This window comes from Perkinsus marinus (assembly GCF_000006405.1).
Source record: "Perkinsus marinus ATCC 50983 genomic scaffold scf_1104296943930, whole genome shotgun sequence".
Classification (NCBI taxonomy): Eukaryota; Perkinsozoa; order Perkinsida; family Perkinsidae; genus Perkinsus; species Perkinsus marinus.
The window spans coordinates 34417-58398 of NW_003211646.1; the positions used below are offsets into that span (position 1 = coordinate 34417).

The 23982-nt window shown below is 49.9% G+C and overlaps 6 protein-coding genes and 2 non-coding genes across 8 annotated transcripts; 3 read left to right on the forward strand and 5 right to left on the reverse strand.

The window, feature by feature from the left end:
• Positions 1–1322: 1322 nt before the first annotated feature.
• Pmar_PMAR018018 (hypothetical protein) lies at positions 1323–2082 on the forward strand (the record flags this gene model as incomplete). Its single annotated transcript, XM_002780925.1, has 5 exons — positions 1323–1420; positions 1537–1621; positions 1668–1781; positions 1815–1934; positions 1975–2082. The coding sequence occupies 5 exons, from the start codon at positions 1323–1325 to the stop codon at positions 2080–2082; spliced, it is 525 nt and encodes a 174-aa protein (XP_002780971.1).
• A 580-nt stretch (positions 2083–2662) lies between these two features.
• Pmar_PMAR018019 (conserved hypothetical protein) lies at positions 2663–4966 on the reverse strand (the record flags this gene model as incomplete). Its single annotated transcript, XM_002780926.1, has 10 exons — positions 2663–2822; positions 2873–2976; positions 3022–3192; positions 3242–3365; positions 3408–3553; positions 3597–3757; positions 3800–3904; positions 3952–4127; positions 4176–4254; positions 4306–4966. 10 exons carry the CDS (start codon positions 4964–4966, stop codon positions 2663–2665), a joined length of 1887 nt encoding a protein of 628 aa, XP_002780972.1.
• Positions 4967–6981: 2015 nt separating this feature from the next.
• Positions 6982–10249, reverse strand: Pmar_PMAR018020 (regulator of chromosome condensation, putative; the record flags this gene model as incomplete). The annotated part of the gene is made up of 7 exons (XM_002780927.1): positions 6982–8014; positions 8056–8215; positions 8301–8927; positions 9207–9358; positions 9695–9780; positions 9823–10070; positions 10123–10249. 7 exons carry the CDS (start codon positions 10247–10249, stop codon positions 6982–6984), a joined length of 2433 nt encoding a protein of 810 aa, XP_002780973.1.
• A 514-nt stretch (positions 10250–10763) lies between these two features.
• On the reverse strand, positions 10764–12544 carry Pmar_PMAR018021 (glycerol-3-phosphate dehydrogenase, putative). The gene is made up of 10 exons (XM_002780928.1): positions 12358–12544; positions 12131–12224; positions 12003–12066; positions 11821–11921; positions 11592–11707; positions 11430–11522; positions 11283–11382; positions 11138–11235; positions 10959–11091; positions 10764–10909 (listed from the first exon to the last, which is right to left on the reverse strand). Exons 1-10 carry the CDS (start codon positions 12514–12516, stop codon positions 10821–10823), a joined length of 1047 nt encoding a protein of 348 aa, XP_002780974.1. The 5' UTR covers positions 12517–12544; the 3' UTR covers positions 10764–10820.
• A 243-nt stretch (positions 12545–12787) lies between these two features.
• Positions 12788–12859, reverse strand: Pmar_PMAR018022. Its single transcript has one exon. It is a non-coding gene; the product is annotated as a tRNA-Arg (tRNA).
• Positions 12860–13448: 589 nt separating this feature from the next.
• Positions 13449–13520, reverse strand: Pmar_PMAR018023. Its single transcript has one exon. It is a non-coding gene; the product is annotated as a tRNA-Arg (tRNA).
• A 205-nt stretch (positions 13521–13725) lies between these two features.
• Positions 13726–21034, forward strand: Pmar_PMAR018024 (hepatocellular carcinoma-associated antigen, putative; the record flags this gene model as incomplete). Its single annotated transcript, XM_002780929.1, has 35 exons — positions 13726–13794; positions 13849–13937; positions 14011–14064; positions 14118–14201; positions 14311–14384; positions 14452–14569; positions 14621–14744; positions 14818–14895; positions 14938–15024; positions 15146–15262; positions 15309–15429; positions 15475–15614; positions 15655–15823; positions 15905–16005; positions 16050–16205; positions 16254–16402; positions 16455–16524; positions 16690–16757; positions 16804–16890; positions 16946–17055; positions 17101–17240; positions 17293–17482; positions 17531–17668; positions 17796–17863; positions 18296–18362; positions 18867–19000; positions 19052–19123; positions 19192–19260; positions 19311–19391; positions 19553–19759; positions 19802–19897; positions 19944–20055; positions 20568–20697; positions 20753–20867; positions 20915–21034. The coding sequence occupies 35 exons, from the start codon at positions 13726–13728 to the stop codon at positions 21032–21034; spliced, it is 3804 nt and encodes a 1267-aa protein (XP_002780975.1).
• Positions 21035–21276: 242 nt separating this feature from the next.
• Pmar_PMAR018025 (hypothetical protein) lies at positions 21277–22923 on the forward strand. The gene is made up of 6 exons (XM_002780930.1): positions 21277–21645; positions 21689–21780; positions 21829–21953; positions 22030–22197; positions 22249–22448; positions 22510–22923. The coding sequence occupies exons 1-6, from the start codon at positions 21326–21328 to the stop codon at positions 22637–22639; spliced, it is 1035 nt and encodes a 344-aa protein (XP_002780976.1). The 5' UTR covers positions 21277–21325; the 3' UTR covers positions 22640–22923.
• The last annotated feature ends 1059 nt before the right edge of the window (positions 22924–23982 follow it).

Here is a 23982-nt window from a genome sequence, read left to right on the forward strand (position 1 = left end):
CGACTATAATGTCGAAAGGGCCGTCACTTTGCAGTTGGGGGACCAGTGCGAGGAGGAGACTAGGGCACAGCCAAGGTAGTGTATGGCTTCTATGGTAGGCCGAATGGTGTTGGTGGGCAGCTCCTCCAACAGCAGCAGCATCGTCGTGGTCGTTGTCGGTCTATACCTGACCTGACCATACACCTACTAGAAGGGTTGTAAGTCCACCGACTGGAGGTACTATGGTACACTCGGGGAATGGCTGTATTGGGTTTTAGGTCCCTCTTTAACCCAACAGGAGGGTCATGGTGGAGTAGGAGGACCTCAAGGGCCGTGGTGGTGGTCTGTTATCTCGGCCCTGGCCTCGTGGTTCGCAAAGTGCTTTGGTTTTCTCGGGGCATGTCTCAGAGTGACCAATGCCTGCCAACCACGTAGATGATTGCTACTGTACCCGCTAGGGCCTCTGGAGCTACTTTACATCTGGGGGCTGGGGGCGCAGTATACGACTTCAACCAGTGGCTGGAGAAAGAACGAGTGGGTGAAGTACTGGAAGGTACCAGCGCGTGTTCTACAGAGCAGGTGATGGGACTGTTATTGAAGTCTGTGGAGGAGTAGAATGAGGCGAGCTCCTCCTGGGCTGATGAGGAGGAGGAGGAGAAGGAGGAGGAAAATCTCGATGATGTAAAGTCTCTAGATTAGGGTGGAGTCGACGAGGCTCCAGCAGTAGATGGATCGAGAGCTTCGGCAACAGCACGATAAGGAGTGATACTGGTGCCAACAGGTATAAGGAGGTCCTAGTGCGGGATAGGGAGGCGGAGCGAAAGCGTAGAGTGGCGAGGGAACGTGAGTGGTGGTGATGAGTAATGCCTTGACCGGGGCCGGAGAGGAGGCTGAGGAGGGGATGGGCGGCACGTGGGAGATACAAAACGAAGGGTTAGAGGGCGAAATCGAGTGGAGAGGATGCCCCAACCAGGAGCCGATCAGAATACTGCGCGCATTGTTTTGAAGCTGCCTAGTGGGAAGGGAGTGGGGCGATTACAGTGGAGTAGTCGAGTTGTGCGAATTCAGCGTTTTGATCGGAAGTTCTTGGCCGACGCGACTGTGGGGGACCCCTACGACTGAGCTGATGTTTGTATTGATGACTTGACACGAGAAGGGGAGGGGGACGTTGACTAGAAGGGCTGCCTTGCGTACTTTGGGGCTTTGGTTGTGGACCATTGAGTCACTCCATGAAGTGCTTCGAGCTCAGCACGGATTCCGGTGATTCGTGGAGAACGGGAGAAGACTCTGAAAGTGAACCCTTTATGGGAGGTCATGGTGCCGGTTGAACTCGTCGTCAGGATATGGGCCTTGTACCTAACGCTGTTGTGATGATAGCTCCTATTGATTCGGATGAGGACCCCAGTTCGATGAATCTCACTCAAGTCATCATGGCTATTGCGTGACATGGTTTTTATTCACCTGGATTTTTCCAGTCTCTAATTCACACATGGTTTCGGGTTGGACGAGTCGATGGGGGAAGAGATCATCACATGTGAGTTTTACTCGGAGTTTCAGGATGATGCAACAATTCGTTCGCCAATTCTGCACAAACTCCGTGCCTAGGTTGACTTTTGCAAGTGGTTCAGCGGTTCTTGCTAAGGTGAGGCGTAGTCCAGGACTGCTTTGCGTGTTCACTTCTGTTCGAGGCTCTGTTTGACAAGTACACTGACGTTGATATGATGCTTACAACCCCATTGGACCCGAGAGGGATGCGGGCTTCTGAGCTGAAGAGGAGGCTCAAGAATCTGCCCGGATTCGAGGTGAGCATTAGATTTAAAACTTCTCGTCGGTAGGTGGCGAGTTGCTTCCAGGATGATCTCGCCAAGACGGAGGCATACCGTGCAGCGATTCTCTCAGAGTGGCAATTGTTAACTGACAACAAGCACGATAGTGATTTCCACATGCCAGGAAAAGTAGGTGCATCACTCCTGCTTTAGCCATGTCTGGATTTAGGAGAAAGCTGGACCTTTAACTTTTCATCGAGAGGCGGACCCCGTCAACAAGGATGGTAAAGACTTCTATGATACTCACGGTCGAATAGACTTCAAAGGAGGATGCTGATCGCCACGTTTTTAACAGTTTTAGATTGAATGTAGCCCACACCATTTCATACAGTGCATATATTTCAACCTTGTTTGCTCATTTGTGTTACTAATACCAGCTTGGCATGATAGTGAGAAGATATCGGCAATAAAACTTTCCGATCAATCGTATCCCGATGACATACCTCCAGCTGTACGAAAACTGTGCTTGCGCTAGTATTGTCGTTTTCACCAGAGACGTGTACTCGAAATACCACGTGTCAGACGGAGCGAAACCGTACAATTTAATACAGATGGTCTGGGAAAAGTATAACTTTAACGTGGCGTATCCACAGGGTGACCAGGTGTGTACTGCTTGAAATCTTAAAATCACTGTCCACGAGGGTATCGGAAGGTTGACAGTTGTTGGTCGATTGGCATCGTGTGTCGATTCGACCTACTCATGAAATTCGTACTCAAATCAACACAACACCCCGCGAGGCTCAGTATCGTTAGAAATCACCACCTATGCGATCAAAAATAACTTCGGAGCTAGTTGAGTAGTAATGGAAGCAGAACTTGACAATCCGGTCTCCATCATGTCCCGATACATGGGGGGCTTAATCAATCGTACGACGTTCTCCCAAGACGCTGTTTAACGTTGGGAGGCTCAGCAATGACACCGATGCTGATCCGACGCTGATCTCTTGTTCTGAAACTGGACCGAGCTTGGTCACTTGAGCGATGTTTCTATCAGCCGTGTTAAAGTTGCGCAGCCACCTGAGGAATTCAATCACATCTCCAGAGGTCCATGTGAACCCAACGCTTACCTCGGATAAGCTGCGCTGGTGACCTGTAGTCTTACGCGTTCGCCTTTGCGAATCAACACGCATGTCGATCCCACATCCACGTCTATTGTGTGTCGAGTCTCAGCCTGAAGCATCCATCAGTTGGAGATCAGTAAAGGCGGAGGACTCACATTCCAAAGGCGCTCCAAGCCGTCGCAAAGATTATATGAGTGGCCCTCCTTGTCGACTCTACAGAGACGGCACACTATGTCAACACTCTCCGAACTGGACACAACTGTCGTCCGACACTTGATGTTACCGACTATGAGAACATCCTTCTCGAACGGCTTGCTCGTGAAAATCTCGAAAAAATCGCTATAATGCTTCAATGGTGGAGCCGTGTAAACCGACAATCAGATCTCCTATGATGAGCCTGTTCCTTTCAAAATCGTCCTGCAGCATTTCCCCACAATTCTTGGCATTGAAAGACGTCCCTCCCACAGCCGGGGTCGGTGCACGTGGGTCGTAGTGGTACCTGTCACCACATGCAAGACCCATCCAGATGACCACTTCATACCTCACCACGCCCTCTTCTAGTCGTGCAGCTGCACCCTCGTTCTCGAGCCTACCATCTGAGGTCATGACCAACCCCATAGGGACCGTATCGCGAGGCGGCCACTGCTTCAAGTGCAAATATGAAAGGACGTCCTTACGACTCTGTATCTGGATAAAGGGAGCTCAGTCGTGCCTCGCATAGAACACCTACGATTTCTAAGGTCACAGGATATGCGTCATCCCTCTCCACAGGCCGCCTTCCTCGTGCTTCGAAGTAGTGGTCGTAGAAGCTCACCACAGCATGAGTGTATAGGGGCACGTATTTGAACAGCTGCCAATGGGCGAACTTGCCTACAGTGAGGCGAACGTCACCTAAGGCCGCGAACAATACTCGAGACTGTGACCAACTCATACCTCTCCCTGAGCTCTTTGCTTTGGCGTAGTCGTTGAGCATCTGGCGGAGAAAGAAATCGTACCAGCCACCAACGAAGTGTATGCCACCCAAGGGCGTGTCGGTTCCTGTCATAGAACATTGACCTTCTCCGTAGACAGTTGAGGTGACTTACGTAAGTCGCACAGAACGTTGCGGTGCCTCCAGAATTCCCCATTGACGTCTGTGTCCCGAATAGCCTTCTGGTAGACCTCCAGAGGTTGGCCGTTCAACAACAGTTTATCGACATTCTCCAAGGGTAAAGTCCAATAAGCCAATTTGAATGGGGGCGCCTCATCCATGAAAAAGAATCTGAGCAGGGGCCTCCAGTACCGCACTTCTACTCTTCAGAGGGCTTACTGTAATAAAACCAAAATCCGCTCGATGCGTTTTCTTAGAGGCATCTGCATGCCGGGTAGAGGTTTCGTGTCACCCTTGCCTATCACCAACCACAACCAACGACACACCAACTCGAACGACCACTGGTGACCATCTTGACCGAATATGACCGGGTACAGCTCACACGCAGATACACCAGGAACGATGCATCTCACATGCTCCCTTCCTAGAGAGTTAGAAAGGGAGCTATAGGCACACATGCCATTATAGCTGAGGCCATGAACACCAATGCCTTCACCATCGTAATACTCACATTCATGAACGAGCCAATCAATAGCCGCAGCAGCGTCCTCTCGCTCATTCTCAAGAGGGAAGAACTCCCCTGAAGACCCGAAACGCCCACGACTGTCTTGCACGAGCACTCCATAACCACGTTCAGCATACAGCCTTGCATCGTTCACCAACGTTTCCTTACCGTAAGGCGTACGAATGAGGATGAAGGGGAACTTATCTCCTTCACCAGGTAAAACAAGAATGCCGTCCAACTCGTAGGTCGTCCCCTTTATAGGTGCTTTCACATTGACGAACCTCACAGAGGAATATGCCGGTGGGCGAATGCCATACAACCACACAACAAAATGCCGCTGCACCCTACGTAGCCAACGCCGTAGGGTACACTTGGGCATAAAACATGTAACAAGCCCGAGTAAGTAAAACATGAAGAGCACGATGAGTTTACAAATCGCCATGGGCCAGCTCATAGCGGCGACAGTAGTAACATAACCACCGCCACCCTCCTCCTTTACAGACATGTTCTTCACTGTAGAGTTAACTTCTATTGAGGAACGGCTCGTCGATGTTGATGGTGATATCATATGGCAAGCAAATAGCAGTCGGATAGGACAGCTGAAGACACGGGTGACACACGAATCCAAGCTAGCTCCTAGCCGCCGTGGTAATGCCTATAAAAAATGAACGAGAAAACCGCGGTAGTACACAGCCTCGCTACAACAGTTAATCTGTCTGAGTTCAGGCCGCAAGCCCTTCCCAACATCGTGTGAACGTGAGTTCGACGAATCATCAAAATTCATATGAGATTCGTTATGACTCAGAAACGTGATGATTGCCTCCACGTTCGGTTGTAGGTCTTTCTATAGTCTGTCACACCAGCGTCTTCATATACATGTAGTTCATCTATGTAGTTCATCTTCTCCTTATGTTTCCTAGTAGGTCGTTATCAATCCTTTCAGTGGCCATGTATAACAAAAGACTCAAAGGCCATTTTTGTGCTACTAACGGTGTCATCCCCTTAATGATACAGAGAGTGGTGTCAAGCCGTGAGACAACCGGCTGACCTCTGATCAGGGTACAGAGGGTATAACTGCAGCAGCACATAACCCTAGGGCTCCACGCTAAGGTGCAGTGCCCCCCTGATAAGGGATGGTTACCTTGGTATACACTATAGGTCCTTCCTTAGGACTGTCCAGAAGCTCACAATCCCATAGAAAGTCGAATATCAATGTGAAGGGCTGCAGTTCTGAGAGATAAGCACCGGCTACTGACTTTACCTTCACTTTCAAGCCGGTCCAACAACAACCTCACAGGGGCAGAGTAATCATGGTTGAGTATTACACGGAGCGAATTACACACTGTGTATTACACACAGTGGATCTTGCGCACGAATGATATCAGCTAGATTCACATGGATGGCGGTGGTGAGAAAAGTGTTTTGTGACTAGTTCCTCGGCTCGGCAGCGTGTTCATCGCCTTATTCGCTGCAATAATACTGTATCCCTGTATTGGTCTAACAGGCTAGTTATCGCTACCATAGCCACTCTTATGAGAAGCAGTACCCAAAGCCTCTAACATAGGCACATCACGACCCCATCCTTTTGTGCAAAACTTGCAATGAACATGAGAGAATTCAGTCCAAGGTTATGACGAACACCATCGATTTTATGAAAATCATCAAATTCATACTTGATCACTTCAACGCTGAGACGATTCATTCATTTCCGACAGGTCCACGACATGTACAAGCAATCAATCTTGCGGTCGCGTACGAGGTTGCACGCATGCACAAAAGTACTGCTGACTCCTCGAGATCTTCGAATGGCACTTTCAACACATCGCGCTACTGCAGTAGTACTGCTGTGTTACACATCAATGGAGTGGAGAATATCTGCAATCTGGAGAATATCAACGTTGATATATAGAGTACGCACGGCTGTCGGGGGTTATTCCAGACTGTGAAAGGGAAGCTGGGCAAGGCACCCAAGGCCACCCTCCCTCGAGCTTGTCCACGTCAGTAACCACCTATCGCCTCTCGTGCTCACCTCTCCGGACCATACAAACAGTTATTTCGAGTCCTAGACCCCAATTAGGAGTTGTGCTGTTCACTCCCTGATTCAGGCAGGGCCGGGCTGAACACGAACACTTCATGACAACAAATTTACAGTGTCAATTTGACACAATTCAGGAAGCATCAAGTGGAAAGGCGATTGAACATGAACATGATAGTCACAGCCGCAACACAGACGTTGACCACCATCTTCACAGTTGGACCACCAGAATACACAACCAACGTCTCGTAGTTCAACAGCCAATCGGATGCCTTCCTTGCCCAAATCGGGGCATCCGCTGAGGTCGCATATTGAACCTAGATTAACACGGTATTCTCTACAGCAATGTTGGAATATATGTTTGCTTTTCTCAGCTGAGCTCAAGATATTCCTCACGAATTATGGAAGCTTACACACGATTTCGGATAGAAGTGTAGAGAAACCAAAGAGAACTTCGGAATATTGTCACCAACACACGTAGTTGGTCATTTGCATATTTTCTCATATTGCTCCACAGCGAGACGAGCAGTAGCAAGAATACTCACCATCGTAACAATGACCCCAGAGACGGATACCAGTGCCAAGAGCTCCAACACACAGCGGATAATTGGTGTATGGAACTCTGGTCCAGATGATGCTGATGTGGCTACTGAATGGTCAAGCGTAAGAGGATGATGAATGCCCCTTTCGAACTCACCGTCATCGCCTTTGCTGAGCTTATCGTAATACGAGATATGCTGCATGACGACCAACTCCGCTTGAACGGCTTTCTTCACATCACTTGAGACCTCGGTATGGAACCACTCTCCACAAGATTCACCTCTGCCACTCACACTATCCTTGAGTTCATTGTAGAGACCGGGACGTCTTTTCCGTAGGAACCCGACTTGCTCATGTGTCGTCGACAAGGCACCAAGCAGCTTTTCAACTCTAGGCTCGACCTCGTTCAAGTCCTCGGGCTCAGTGAACCAACCCAAGTCGTTCATACGATGTCGAACATGAAGCGTGGCCTCAGTCACACCACATCCTAGTGCTGCCGCATGAACCACTTTACAGGCCTGGGAGCCTTCTGTCTCGATCGCGAGCGTTGCCCAAGTCTTCTCCGATAGCCTACTCATCACTCTGTCAGAGGCAACCGCCGCGAGGGAATACAGTCCCAAGGCCGACACCGTTTCAGCGAAGGCTATCCAATGCTTAGTCGGAAGCCTCAGATCGGAAGGAAGGCGCTCTGTGTATACGAAGCACAATATGGCATGAGCGAAGTCGACTGGGATTGTCTCAAATTGGGTCGGTGAGAGATCGTAAGCGGCCAGGAGGAACATATGGGCCTTTAAACGTGTCGTCGTCGATGACGATTGACCCACAGCGACAGCAGCAGGAGCACAGGCCAGATCGACATCTAGATACTCTGGCCAGGGCTCGTTGAACATACCGAGCATCAATCTAGGGATGCAAGAAAGCCCTGTGTCATCGTCATCAGCATTCACTAGCGCCAGAAGCCGTGGGAGACCGAGACACCTGACAGGAAAGTATACGGAATATGATATGTAGTAGCTCACCGTGCGATGTGAACGAGATGAGTGGCCCGAGCCCTAGCATCATCATCAGTTGTTGTAATGGGTGGAAGATTGTCAGTATAGAGGAAGTACACGAAGGAAATCACGACCGACTTGGGCAGGGTTGACAGCCGCAACGCACTAGGGGTATCAGGGAAACGACCTACAGCAAAAAACGAAGCCAAATTGTCCGAAGCATCGACAGTCCTTTAAAAGTGTCTTTAACATGCAGTCCTTAAGAATCTCACCAAGGTGGTCCTGTGCATCTCCCTCATCACCCAGTATCGAGTCAATAAGGCATTCGACTCTGCTGGGCCGCTCAGACCGCTCTGCGGTGCTCTCACTCTGAGCACTACCACCAGCCTTGGCCAGAGAGTTCGCCCTGTAGTCCTCTACAACACTCAGCAAAACGTCACCCTCATGGTTGATTCTTTCCAGTTGGGGTTGAATGACCCCTAGGAAGGCACTAGGAGAGAGTCGATGCCTAAGCAGCGCGGTATGGACAGGCACGCCAGCTAGCAGAGAGTCAGCATAAGGAAGTGGGCGCCGCCCTTCCAGTAAACACTTGCCGTAGTCGAGTAGAGCACGATGGCCGAGATGTGCGGCCACGACAGTGTGCTCGGGACCACAGCTCACCATGATGTTCCGAGCCAATGGGAACTGCACTAGGCGTACCACACCGTCGCCGATTCGTTCCTCGAGACCTCCCTCGTCATCGCTTGGAGATTCATCGTCAGTAGCAATGATGTCCATATTCGCCATAGTGCCTCGTCTAGCTACTTCTCCAGGCGCCAACTTCCATTCATATACCACATCGTCGGTCGTAGTGAAAACTACAGCATCCTTTCTACACTCAGCCGTACGGACCCGAACACCTGAACCTTCAACTCCTCTTATTTGTCGTGGCCAGGCCCAGGGAAAGACTATTTTTCTAATCCCGAAAGTGCGAGCGATGATCGCATACCGATCAGTAGTAGCAGAGCCCGCCAAATACGTCATCATTCGCCCCCAAACATAAAGTCGACCAACGCGGTCTACAGCGGCTGAATTCCCCCCACAGGCACCGACAGAGGCACCCCAGGCTGAGCCATGTGATGTATGGTGTATTCTCACTGGTGTGTATTCATCTACTAGATGGCCTTGACCAAGCTGACCTGCCGAGTTGTCTCCCCAGCCCCAGAGCTTTCCATTCACACCAACACACAGCATATGGGCGGCCCCACAAGCCACACTTTCAACCGGAAAGTCCAACCTCACAGCCTTGGGACGAAGCTGGTAGTCACCCCCGTTATGTGGCCGCCTGTATCTGAAGAAGAATAACGTCCACTGTTTCAGCTCATCAAAAAGAATAGACCCGAGCCGGCCTGAGGACAAGGCGCCGAAGGTGAAGACCGTTCCTGAGGTGGAGATAACAGCTGTACACGCACCCCCAGCGCAACAGCTGGCTATACGCACAGAACCTGAGCTAACGGTGACAGGCCAGTCAAGCCTCAACTCAACCGTGTCACCCTTGCTCCCTGTCGCTCGCCAAGGCGTAATAAACCTCGTGATCAAAGCTGGCGTGTGGATAATTTCCTCATCACTAGGACCGATCCCACATAGACTGATGACACTGTCGATAAGAGCACAGTGCGCCACCTACAGGGCGCGGCCGAAAGCGAACACCTTGCCACTAGCCGTTAGCAAGACCGTATGCGAGCCCATCGTGATGTCCGACCCACAGGAAACCTACAACGACTTCAGTCATGACTACTCGTGACCACCACGGACCTGTTTAACCTTCCACTCAAGAGGGATAGAAGATATTCGCTTTGGGACTAGCCGCATTGCTACTGCTTCCTCACCCTCAGTGGGAATACTATCATCACCGAGGCACCCAGTGATGTTGGTACCTCTCAATCGACTACTGTTATCATACACACCATCTCGTGTGAGGCCCTCACCGGCAGCCAGACATGCACCCGACGACATAACTAGGAATGTCTGATGTGCCGCACAGGAGATGTCGACGATGGGAACTGCAATAAGCCCCGACTTTGTCTCAGCGAGTCATAGCATGCCTATTGTCACCTCGCTCATGGGCTCCTCCCACAACTCGTCTCGGCCTTCGAGCTGTTCCCGAGGCCATACCAGTGCCGAGCCTCCCAAACGACGCTGAGCCCCAGGCGTAAACAGCAGACCGGCCGACTTCACCCATCCGACAACGTCCAACTAAGTCGTCTTGGATCGGTCTTATTCATAGCATTTAACCCACAGGTGTTTCTCTCAGTGACATTCCTCGCAGACTGCTTTACACGACAATAAGCAGTAACGTAATAGCCCGATCCACGACAGACTCCAGATGTAATGAGCTCTTCCCCAACCTGTGGGGCTAGACGGCAACAGTCTCGGCAGTAACCTCAGACTGGTGCTCTCGCTGCCTCTCTCTGTTTCCCTGGTTAAAGTTAATCAGCGTGTCAACTATGGCTCGTATAATCTACCATCTCAGACTTGCATGATTGGGTTTCCGAGAAGAAGTCAGATCGGTCTACGTCAGAACCCTCAGACTGGCGATCTCGCTGCCTTTTTCTGTTTCCCTGGTTACAGTTGATAAGCGTTTCAACTATGGCTCGTATGATCTACTATGTCAAACGTGTATAATTTAGTTTACACTCAAAAAACACAATAAACGGTTAATGAAAGACAAGTACTCAGTAAGGTTTGAGAGATACTGCAACAGTGTCTGTGAAAGCATTAAAACTGGACATATAGTCGCTACTAGTGCCACTCTACTCCTCACGAAGGGGACGGCTCTGCAACAGTGTGAGAGCTTCTCTAACGTCCTTACCTTCGTAGAGCACCTTGTACACTTCCCCACCTACGACACCAACAACACTAGTCATACCACACCTCGCTGAAATACTTACAGATGGGCATATCAACATCCAGCTGGGCAGCCATCGTCCACAGACTCTTTGCGGTGGCCACACCTTCGGCCACACTCTTCATCGAGGCGTTGATTTCCTCCAAGGTCTCCCCTTTAGCGAGTCGATGACCAACCTGACAGCAAAGGTATTCCTTGACAGTTCCATACGATAGCCCTTACCGTGAAGTTGCGAGAAAGCTCAGAGGAACACGTGAGCAACAGATCCCCCACGCCGGCCAGCCCCGACATGCACTTGGAATTAGAACCCATTTTCCTCGCTAAAACCGAAAACCGTGAGAAGACTACTCGGTGAACAGGACCTCACCTAAACGGTCGAGCTCAGCAAGCCCTCGGCAAATAAGAGCTGCCCTAGTGTTGTTGCCAAACCCCAACCCGGTAGAAGCACCAGAGGCGATAGCAAGAACCTACACTGCGGAAAATGCATAGGCAGAAGTCTACGATAGTCGCTTACATTCTTCACTGCGCCACAAATTTCACAACCGATGAAGTCATCAGAAGTGTAGACACGGAAATTGGCCTCTCGGCTGGACAACTGATTCTGGACCTACCACATAGCACGAACTAACAGAACCCCAACCTTTGGAATTCCACAGAATTGAAGACCACCCCGTACCCTAGTCGCAACCTCTTTATTTTTCGAGGCAACAGTCACGTTAGTGGGCTGATTCTGCGCCATCTCCTTGGCGAACGACGGACCAGCAAGAACTGCCAGGTGCTTGCTATATTTACCTGATGGAGAACTTCCTTCAATCAAAATCAACGGCTTAACGAGGGAGTCAACTGCTCGACGAGAACGATGACGATCCTTTGGCATCAGTGAGGCAATTCCTCTAAGCACTCACCAGGCAGCTCATCCTCGACGATTTGATATGGAGTTTCTAGCGAGTCTACTTCGATGCCTTTAGCACAGAGAACAATTGGAACGCCAACAGGGAGACGGGCTCTGAGAAGAAAGTTATCTACGAAGGGCGAGATGAATCCACGGACCCATAGGGCAAGATCTACGACGGCGACCTGGAATTACCTGTTCGATGCTACAAAGTCTCGTAGGAACTGTGTTGGGATGACGAGAAGGACCATCTCGACGCCTGAAGGACACCGTAGATAACCAGCACTCCAACGCAGGAACTACAACGAAACTGCAGGTCCTACCTTCCACGGCTTCGTCAACAGAATTGGTCCAATGAATGGAATCAGGCAGGCGGACACCTGGTAGATAATTCACATTTTCCCGGGTCTCGTTAACCTAAACAAGAAAAAACAGGGCGTACAGTGAGCACACCCGACACGAGGCAGGCTGGCGCATAACACCAGAACATATAGCACCATGACGTGAATAAAGGTCGCAGAGGAATTGGAGTGGCATTGGCAGCGCTTACCGTTTTGCACTGCTCCTCAGTCCTAGCCCAGACGGACACATCGCACCCTTTCCTAGCAAGTGCCAAGGCGAGTGCTGTTCCGAAGCTACCACCTCCGATAACAGCAGCACGATTGATTGCTTCCGTCGCCACTGAGTTAGAACGCTCGCTGAGTGACATAGTATTTTTGAACCACGAGATGGTAAGTAAAAACTATACTAACAATTAAAAGGACTGAAAGCGAAACTCCCTAGGGTAGTTTTCTCTAGACATAAGCTACATTTAACGCATCCTTAGAGGCAAGTTCGAATCCGATGATCTGCTAAGATTCATGTAGTTGCGTAAGCTAGTTGGTTGGATAATGAGACGTATTCAACACAACGACAAATGATACTACATTTGATCTACTATTATGTGTCGTTATGTGCGAGTAACGTAGAACGTTATCGAATAACCCCGGCGGGACTTGAACCCGCAACCTTCGGCTCCGGAAACCGACGCGCTTCCATTGCGCCACGAGGTCTTGATGGCGACTTTAGTCTCTCGTGAGCACACGGAATATGTGAAAGTCTCGTATTTGTTTTCCGATAGACTGGCTGGCTTCTCAATGAGTGCAGGTCCAGGCTTGCAGGGGGCAAATTCAAGCAAGCCTAGCAAGTATTGCTCGTGAGGGCGTGGCGCACGTTATTGTGATCGACTCGAACGAGAAGGTTGTGCAACCGGCCGAGGATCAGGTGACAGCAATCTGGCTGTGCAGACGTATCTCGAGCCGGTTCGCCTTGGAATTTTATCTTTTATTTTTATTTTTACTAGTTGTTTGGGGGACGTTGCCTATGTGCCCGCGTGCTAGGCAATGTGACTGTGGTGTTAAGCCAATGCACGGCGTGTTGTGAGGTTCGATATTATTACCGCCCTCTGCTGCCTAGTTGGCTAGCACTCAGTGTCACCCAACACTCCCAAATAACTAATGCGATGCGGTGGAGCGTGCCTTGAAAGTGTTGAACGTGAGATCACGCGTTGACAAGGCTGGATAGGGACATGCCACCCGAGCTTCATATCATAATCGTCATATTATGTGTCGTTGTGTGCAAGTAACTTGGTACATTGGCGAATAACCCCGGCGGGACTTGAACCCGCAACCTTCGGCTCCGGAAACCGACGCGCTTCCATTGCGCCACGAGGTCTTGGTGGTGACTATAGTTTCTCATGAGCACACGGAATATGTGAAATCTCGTATTTTCTCGTATACAGGCAAGGCTGATAGGGACGGGCCACCCGAGGTTCATATCATAATCGTCAAGGCCGAGCGCCACGTGACGCCAGCCGACATGCCTAGGTCTCTACCGGTACTTTTTGATTGTGGAGACTTGTTGATGATCTCACCTCAATATGTCTGACGTCGTACAAGAGAATATGGAAGCAATGCTCCCTGAGCTCATGGACCTGCAAGAGAAAGGGGTAGTAGTGGGGTGGGGGATAGGCGGCGGTTCGAGACGGGGCTCCATATTTCAGATCTTCACTGTCAAGGAGCTTAGAGATATCGCCAAAAAGCGACGTAATATGGAGTATGAGCTTCAAGCTGGCAACTGCACCAAAGCCCAGTAAGTCGGCAACGACGCCTTTAGAGAGCCATCGTGGTATGGTGAACGAGAATAGTTGTTTTCGTTTTGCCAGATTCCTCAAGTATATTAAGCACGAAGTTAAAGTTGAGAATATCCGACGGAAAAGGTAGTATCGATGAACGGGAAGCCGTCCGCTGCTCTCATCGAAACTTTTTTCAGACTCGCCGGTATCAAGGATACTGTTCGTAAGCGCAGCATCTCGGACATATCCATACAGCGCCGCATTCACAGCATATACGATAGGTAGTGAGGAGTATCTATTATTGCTCGGGGTCCACGCATTGCTCGATCGCTGGGACAGATGAAGGGTTCTTGAGCTGTTGTTATGGCGACTCAACTGCTCTCTTTGTAGGTGCTTGGCGCGCTTCGGATCGAAAGACCTCCCTCTCTGGTACCACTATCTACAATATTGTATGGACTCTGGAAGTGAGTACTACAATACTCCTATGCGCTCTCAAGGATCCGATACAGGAAGCTAATCATGTGATGTCAGGCACCAAAATGCTTTTGAAGATCGTCATGCGTGCTTTGCGGTTCTTCCCTTCGGACCATGGCCTGTGGTTGATAGCTTGCGATCGCGAGGTCCGTCTCGGACACCTCAACAACGCAAGGTGGTACAGTAGATGGCGATTCTTATTATGGGAGCCACATCGTCTCCACAGGTCTCTCATGCAACGAGCTCTACGTGTCGTGCCCACGGGCACACCAGGGCGAGCAGAGTTGTTGTCGGCTTTCATCAAGCTTGAGGCGGTTGCTCTGAACAGGTCTCTCAAAGGCGGGGAGGAGGTAGACCGGAGAGTTCAGAACTCGGTTGAGGAAAGCGATCAGCCTATGGCCACAGTTTCCTCTGTTCACGTAGGTGTCCTGCGCGGTATTGCAAGTTCTTTACAAGCACGGAGTGTCCGATCTAGCTGGAAGTCCGTCACTCCCACGATTTGTAATGCTCTACCTATGAGTTTATCATATGTCTTCCACACAGTTGCTCCATTTCCTGGATGTCGTCCTGAGGTTGCAAGAATCAGTGTCGGCGGCTGGCAAGGAAGTGGCAGGACTGGGCGATCTAATGGTAGTAACGCTTGCTCGCCGGAGGGTGGGAACGAGGATCATAGTTATGTGAATTCGTCGTGTGTCGAGAGTCGGGGTCGTCGCTATTGCTTTGTACTCATCGTCACCCATCTGTCATTCAGGTCTCGGCTATTAGCGCTTGTGTGGAGCATTCGAACGAGTACCCCGAACTGGCTGAAGTTGAATGGCGTCTCAAGTGGCAAGGACCGGAAGGGGCCAACGAAAGAAGACTAAATAGGGTAGTGAGGGGCGAGGGTCCCTATCGGCACTGCTTGTCGTCCTTAGTCTGTGGGCTCTATCGTCGAGACTGGGTCCGTGGATAGCCTCAAGGCATTCGTGCAGTTCTGTCTGAAATCACGTGCTTTCATCATGGACGATGCCTCTCCAAATGGCGATACGACTGACAGTAAGCCTGGGCTCATCGAAGCCTTCGAGGGTTGTGATACTATAGATACGTCGGGCAAGGAAGAGGACGTATGGGCGGCCCTTCCTACGGTGATGGTGGATCCCGAGGTGGCAGCTGCTGTACTATGGTCCTTTGCCAAAGGGGCTACTGGAGACATGCTGGCAGCCTTGATCGAAGGAGCTGAGGTATACGTGGTGTTACAGTAGGCCTTGATAGAGAAGTTAGGTACTGAGCCCGAGCATGTTGGTCCCTCAAGAGGTCATAGATCATGTTGAGGAGGAGTGCATGAAGGGCACTAGTCAGGGAGTAAAGTTGCTGGTGTTGGGGTCGAGGATGGGATGCAAGACTGGCATTGAGACGTGGCTCCAGTCTGACTCACACCGTCGATCGCTCAGTAGGTCTCTAGGGAGAAGTGTGTACGTCCTTACCCATGGAGTTCGCTGTCATCAATCATTGCAAATTTGACTTCCCTCAGGTGCGGGAGATTCCGAGGCTTTCCTCCCACATGTAGTGGAGACTAGCAGGGAGTATGTCTACGGCCTGTTGCTGTGCACAAGACCGGACTGTTGTGGCGAGGTAGATCCCTGTGTCTAGGCTTATTGATCTACTCGCGAGCTAAGGTATGTCGAGCTTATCTCGCAACTGCGGACTCTCGGGAGGAAGCTGAGAAGCTTGCGAAGGAATGCCTCGAAGAAATCAGGAGTCGTCGTAATGCAGCTGTGGCTAAGTGGAATAAGGAGCAGCTCGCGCGAGTCGCCCTCCCCTGTGTAGAATGCGTAAGAGAATTGGGGTATCCTTCACTGTGAGTAGGATGTTGCTGTTAGTTGCTGGCTGATGAGGACGTCCCTGTGCGGGAGCAGAAGCATCTATTCGAGACCATGATCTCATTGCTGTCATCGGTCCCGTCAATGCTGCCAGAGTTAGTCGAGTGGTGGTTGAAGTACACAACTAGCAAGGCAGGGAACGCCGCGTTGTAAGCGATAACGGTCGCGGATTCTGGAGTCGGGGAGTCGGGTTCGATGTAGGTACTGGAAGGCTCTACAAGACCTGCCGCCGTCAGTTCATGCTACTTTTGCGGCCCAATACCAAGAAATTGTAAACGGAGAATAGCTGAGCTTTGCCATACCGCACCACTGTCAACAACGTAGATAAGGTTTCTATACTGGTCTTGGAGTAGCTGCTTCTGTGACGAGGAGAATGGTCTCGCTTATCTTCCCTAGTATCTTGTTTTTCATGAGCAACCATAATGTCTTAGGGCAGGCTGAAACTGTGAGTTTTCCTCCAACTCAAAATGAGATGCCCTCGGAGTACATTGGATCTGACGCTGTGTGGGTTGATGCCGGCGAATGCTTAGGAGATGGAGTTTGTATTCAGAGAGACGCGGAGTGGCCGGTTTATGATCTCAACAGCATTTCTGCAACGCAAGTTCACTGTGGCGCAGTCGGTCCCTGTCGGTGACGTGTGAGTGGTGGTGGTGGTACGTGTAGGTCGCTTGAAGTGCATATCGCTTTGTCAGTATCTACCCCTGTCTGGTGCCGATGTGCTGCAGTATAGTATTGGGAAATGAATATAAAGTGATTGAGTATAGCGAGGATGCTCCTGGGTCGATAGATCCAATAACTCAGCGTAAGCGCCGTAGACTGCATTCATTGAGGAAGCTGGAGTTTCCAGAACGGCGCCCTGGATCTGGTCGGGAGGTCTTCCGTGGTAAGCAGACGTGGGATGGGCTGTGGACAGCATGGTGCTCGCCGCCACATTCTCGGCCGGTCAACTTCACCATCGACCTCTTGAGACCTGTCACTCCAACGGAGGTGCTGAGATTGAGCTCAAGCCTTGAACTGATTTTAGTGGGGTAGTGTACAGGTGCCGTTCTTGCAAGCTTCTTGTGATGAGGATACGCTGACTGTGGTAGAAGTAGACACAGGGGATGTTATTGGTACCGTCCGCGACTATACCAGAGAATGCCTCTTTTGTCTACCGTTCGGCTCAATGACGTTAGAGATCGAGATGCCGGGAGATGAGTTGGCAGAATCGGAGCGGTTCTATATCACGGGTGAGTAGTAGCGTCATGATTTTCGAGGGTCGTTATTGTGTTGCTCAGGTAGCGGCTGCCAGACTCCCGTCATCTGTTGCTGCACTTCCTGTTGCTTCTGCATCGGTGCATGCAGACGAGTTGAATTCGCCATCCTCGATGAGGACGATTCTGTGGTGGGACAGATCGCTAAAGTCAGTCCATCATGTACGAGGGAAATTACTAGAGTACTTTGACAGTGACACTTGTGCAGGTTCAGAAGTGTGTGACTCGACCTGCCGAGTGTCACCAACGGCTGATAGGTTTTTCGTCGAGATTTCGGAGTCACATTCAGACTGGCTTTCGAAGGCTACCGGTTATGACTCTCCACATAGGAAGCAAACGAGGATCGAAGACATTTACGTACGACCTGGACGAGGCGCCACTTGTTGTTGTTGTTGTTGTTGGATGCATGGTGGTTTCCAGGCCCTTCTCATGGCAGCGGTGATGTTTCTGGACTTGCGCCAATTCAGTTGTTGGCAGACAGAATCGGAACTTTATTGATTGCAATTTTTAACGAGATAGTTTTACAAATTGTGGTATTGAGTTCGCAGTGTTTGGGCAAGTGATGATTCCGATTCCATTTGGTGATCGGTGGTGACAGAAAGTGTGTGTCACATACTGAAATCTTCGCCGTGTGTTGGTCGTCGAGATAATAATGATGGCTTGGTGAAGATGCACGCTGCTCGTGGAGCGTGTTGGGGCACAAGTGTGGTCCTTTCCAGAGAGAGGTCGAAGCCATTCGAGGTATTCAACAGGAAATGAGGATGATAGTTTCCGATGACGATGTCATAGGGATCAATAATTTTGACCCAGAGGGGAGAAAGACAATTTCGAAGCTCCCATGAGCAATGGAGGACACGTAAAGTTTACGTCGTAAACACATAGTCTGATCGATTGTATCCGTGCGGTTCAGCGGCATCTTCTGTTTGGATATACTGTAGTCACCATCTTTTCGAATGAGCTGCTCGTTATGGGCATGGAGGCGTGGATGGATCCAAATTTGGTCATCGAATGCCAAAGTCGACTTACTCTAGGAAGCTTGATAATCTTGCCAATCTTGCCAATCTTGCTAATCTTGCATTTCCTCAGGAATCGATTGTTCCTCGACAAGGTGTTTCTGCGCATCATTGAACTTGAAGCCGCACATTTTGATTGCTGGTGCCCTCAGCCTTGTTAATCTCGGCAAACAGTGTCCTGAGCTATGACGGCCGATCCGCTGAAAGGCATGACCTCGGTTTATGACCCTAGCGCGTCTTTTGGCGCTGTCGAGAGCGTGCCTGCGGCGAGTCTCCAGATGCCTGTTGAGGCTCCTTCGAGTATTACTGGGTGCTTGTGGAAGAGGCAGTGGATGTGTGTGTCGCAGGTCTGGGGAACTTCAAAGGCGTCATGCTCTGTAATCGTCCAGGGGACGTTGAAGCGGAGCGACGAGAAGCGATACAGTCTGACGGGCGACCACCACCGTTTAAGAATGCCATCTCAGCGACACATAGTGACCCAGTAGGTTGTTGTTATTGCAGCCGTCCGGATCACAGTCTGGCTTTGGTTTAGTTGGGTCTTACTCCTCCTCGTCTTGCTGGTGTGGCAGAAGGCTGGTCCAAGCGGCTAGCGCCACCTAAGGCTGTGAGTCCTTTGTGGCTACGGCTTGTTGAATTCTCGACAATGTGTGCGGGGATGTGTCTGTGACTCAGATATTGCGGAATCATATTCGGTGGTTGAAGGCTTTTGGTAAAAAAGTAGCGATCGAGCGAGCTCAACGGGTAGGTCGATCCGCTGTGGTCTGGCGTTGGATGGGAGTAACATCTCCCAGGTGGAGGCTGTTAGGAAGGAAAAGGAAAAGTTCAAGAGAATAAATGAATTTGCAGCGAAGCAAAGAGCGGAAGTTCGAAAGGTACGCATTCCTCTGCCTTATAGTAACGCCAATGGAAGCAGACGCATGAGCGCCTCTTTCTGCAGTGAGTTTGTTTATGAGCAGCTGACCTTAGTATATCGATCGCGTCCTCGTGGGGGATTTTGGTTGTATTCGTGGTCGATAAGGAATGACTAGGACAGGTACTGGAAGGTATCAAGGAGACCTTCGAGGCGGATGATGGTGTCCGGCGGGAGACAGGCTTCGATGGTGTTGGTATTGAGGATGGTAGTGCTGAGAGAAAGTGCCTCGAGCAAGCAGTGGCTGGGAAGAAGGGGAAGTCTGATAGACGGTTAAAGGGCAGACCACTATGGTCTTTGACAGAGGCCCAAGCGCAAGAGGCTGCCCAGGTAGAGGGCTCGTGTTAGAAGTGCGTGGTGGAGTGTGTGCAGGTTGATGAAGAGGAGCTGCTGGAGTTCGCTGAGACTGTCAACTTCGACGAGTATATCAACGACTTGGAGTTCCGGACTGCCCTTGCAGTGATGAAGGTAAGGGTGTTAGCCTGTGAGGGGTGGGAGGTGGCGAGCGTTGTAGGATCGGGCTGGAAAGCTGAGTAGAGAACAAGAGAGATTCCGTAGGGCCCTGCAAGAGGCTTATGACAGGGAGCTCGAGGAGCAAGAGGCTCAAGCCGTTGATGAGGATGCTGGTGAGTGGTGGGGGCTCTACACCTTTTCAATGCCAAATTCAGCAGGTGAAAGTGAGCTTTCGTTGGTCGAAATTGGTCTCGTGTTTGGTGAAGTTGAACTTTCCTCTCAGAATTCATTGGTTTTATTTAGGAATTTGAGCTCGGATTTCGAACGTGAACTTACATTCCGTGAAAAACTTTTTGCACTCTACGAAAATCAAATTTCCTTTTTTTTGAATTTGTTCTTTCCATTGCTGAATTTGAGATAGGAAGGATGTGCGGAAGAAGCCGGGGTGGGTATTCTTATGCAGACTCCACATTAGAGCTGTAGAAGATTTTCGATCGATTATCGACTTTCACTCGGAGGCGAAAGTGTTACTGGTTCCACCCATTGTGCGCGATTGCACGCATGTGCATAGCTGATCAAACGTGCCCCTCATAGATCAAGACAGAGATCTACACAACTTCCCCCGACACGTGTTATCGATTTTTGAGTCACGACCAAGCAGCAAATGGTCAGTCGTTGGTGTCAGGATGTGACCAGGCTAGTGATGATGGAATCGGGTCAATAAGCGGTATAGGCTTCGAGGACTCGGCTAGCCAGAAGGGGAGGGATGATTCAGTATTGACCAGCAGCGCCTCGGCGGCATCGGCATCCATGAGGTGATTCGAGAGGGAGAATGTGGTCGGTTTTTACGTTTGTTTTTTTTTCTCATAGGGACCTTCACAGGCCAGTCAATCAGGACGGTCGACCTGGCTGGGATTCGAAGCCGTTACCGGTGGACGATGAGACGCATAGCATTGTGAGTCAGGTCCTCAGGGATAATCAGCAGGTAGTCTCTGATAGTGATCAGATTTTGGCTGCATGCCTGCGTTGCAGATACGGAGTATTCACAATGGCAGGTCGGTTCGCGGTGTATTGGAGACTATAGCATCGCGGTCGAGTGGTAGCGAGGACTCGCATTTGGTGAGAGTAACAGCTATCCCAAAGCCTCAGTGAGGTTCAGGTTGTTGATCCCACAGAACAATGAGAAATAAATAAGGAAGAGGGCAGGAAGCAGCAGCACTGTGGTAGAGCTACTTCTTCAATGACATCTGTGGAGGATGCCTTATGTCCATCGAAATTCGTCGGTATGAAGTTGTAGTAGTGTCAAGTTGATACATGAAAAAAGACATGCCTTAGATGCTAATGTTGTTGTATGGTGTTGCTGTTGAGTTTTTGGGCGCGTTAATTTCATCGTGTTTTGCGTGTAGTTCCGTGTATCATCGATTCCCTATTAACTATTGGTAAATGATGACCCTATCACTGTCTTCCTTTCCTCGTAGTACTATGCATGGCGAATGGGCTGGGTATTTGAAGCTGGCTCAGCTGCTGATATCCTCGGAAGAATACCCAGGATTAACTGGGCGAATAATTATCGGCGGAGCGATTACTGTATGCGCTGGGAGTTTGATCGCACTCGGCATATCTCGTTACAAAAGAAACCAACACAAGAAGTCCATGGGGACAGTTGTAGACCCGCGACCAACACTTGCGCTCGGTGGTAGCGGCCTCCGTATAGGGTATATGCTGGGAACAGTAGCAGCCCTGCGAGACTTTGTAGACATCAGGTGAGGAAGGCGTCCTCGTAATGTGATTACTCTTCCTTCTTAGTACGCTGCGGGTCACTGCAGTATCTGGTTCGGCTCTAGGAGCCTTGCTACTCTGCGCACCTGAGTTGGATGTTGTTTCTGTGGCGTTGGCTAGTAAGCAGTTTGTGAGTAGTGGAGGGGAGTGATGCGGTGATACTTCAGTTTTTCGGTGCCGGGCTAGCGTCCTGAGCGGAGGTATCAGAAACTGCTATATGATGGACCTCTCAAAGATGACGCATTTGTTGGTGAACGAGTTGAAAGTTTCCGCTAAGCTCACCGAGGATATGGTAAGAAATGTTATGTCGGCCCGTATACAAACCTCGGGTATTTGGAGGGCTGTATATGATATTGTTATTCTTTCAGTTGCAACAACTAAGTCGAAATAAGCAGTTGTTCTTCGGTATCACATCCTTTCGTCCGTGGCCCACTGCTGTGTGTGTGGAGTGCCCACCAACTTTTGAAGAGCTCCATCGAGTTCTCGGTGCTGTTGTCAGCATACCCCCGTTTTTCATCGAGACAGTCGAAGTGGATGTAAGCATGTGGTACGCATCTATGAGGTGGAAACTGTTGTGGTTCCCTCAGGGCTATCCATCAGCAGATGGATTCTTCTCGCATTGTTATTCTGTGCCCGATGATCATGACCCGAACAAAGTCATACGCTACTGCCCATTTCCCGCTGTGTGGTTGAACTTCCGTCCACCATTTCGAGATCTGCTGTGTAGCCTTGCTGAATGCCTATATCCTTTCGAGTTGACGCGACAGATCGCGTCCTTTCAGGATGGGTGAGTGAGATCGCTCTTTGCTGCGTGCGACGACATTGTCGGTATCATGTTTATGTGGTAGGTACGCTTTAGCTGTAAAATTTATTAACAGTGGATGCCAGGAAAGCAAATTGTTGAAAATAAAGGAAAATCCTGTGAACAGACTCTCAGAGTATGTAGAGGGCTTACGCAGCCTGGAGCTCCATGTCTGAAGACTTGTGTAACATAGTTGGAGTCGCTACTGTGCTCCTTGCTGACAAGACTGATCATGCCATCGTCCTCATGGCCCTCATGGTTTGGCCTTATTCATAGCCATTCATGTAGACCCTTGGAGTGGCAATGCTTATGAGTTTTTTCTACTGATTTAAGTGCTTTCAGAGCACGTGGTATCGACTTGTATATACCCCATAGAGTGCGATGCAGACTATTCCCGATAGGTTATCCCAATAGAGATCATCTCATATTGCTTTTCAGATTTGTTGCAGCAGCACTTTTGTGTCTCCTCTTGTTGTGTTGTAAACGGGAGGTTCTCGCTCTGAGGCCGTGGAGACGTGGTTAGCAATAGAGTGTTGTGGATCTCAGTACGTGTTCATTGATAAGTGCGTGTTATGATCCCCGCTTAGACTACTGCGGTTGGCCCCCTCCAGTGATAGATATCAGTGCGATAGAGTGTCTACTCGGGTTGTTAACGCGGATGAGCCAGGTCGGGTTGAATAGGATTACGGTTATCTGGCACTGTTACATAATAGCCGATGGTGCTTCTTCGTCTCAGTTTTTGTCACACCTGATGGCCGCAATCCCGACAAGGTTGCCAAGCTGTTGCTATTATTCGTTTCTTGGGCATGCGTTCTGTCGGTGATCTCCTCAACAGTCTGAGTGCGCTCGTCGTGGTTGGATGATCCGACGTTCATGTTTTTGCCCAGTGTATACTCCACAAGGTGTTGTTTTGAATGATTTGAAACAAGACAAAGTGAAGAAAGTTCTTATGAGGTTTGAATCAAATATCATAATATTTTTTCTCCTAATTTTGTGACTAAAACGGTTACATTTTCCGTTCTTGAAAAGAGTTCACTGCTTGTGTTTGTAACCCCTGCATATCTGCTGTATGAGAAACATTAATCGATTGAACCGCGAAGCGAGGCCATCGAGTTTCTGTTCTTTTGTTGTGCTGTGTCAGTGTGGCAAAATAATACCCTGAATTCTATCATTAGTTTTGACTACCGTCAATGCTCCAGTACTTTATAAGTGCCCTTAAAGGGAAAAGATGCAATAAATTCAAGCTGTCCATCCTACTACTATGTGCATACATTGCATGGCGCATAGGCAGCTGGGTGCGTCGAAGGAGATCTGGCCCGATGGATCCTCGGGTTACCCTGGCTTTGACGGGCAGTGGATCCAGAATGGCCTATCACTTGGGGGTCATTGCATGTTTAAAGGACCATGTTGATTTGAGGTGAGTGCCTTACCTACATTGTATTCGCGCTCGATAGGCAAATTGGATGAGTTTGCCTAACTCTTGAGAAACTGAATTTTAGCTTACATCGTTTGGTCGTTA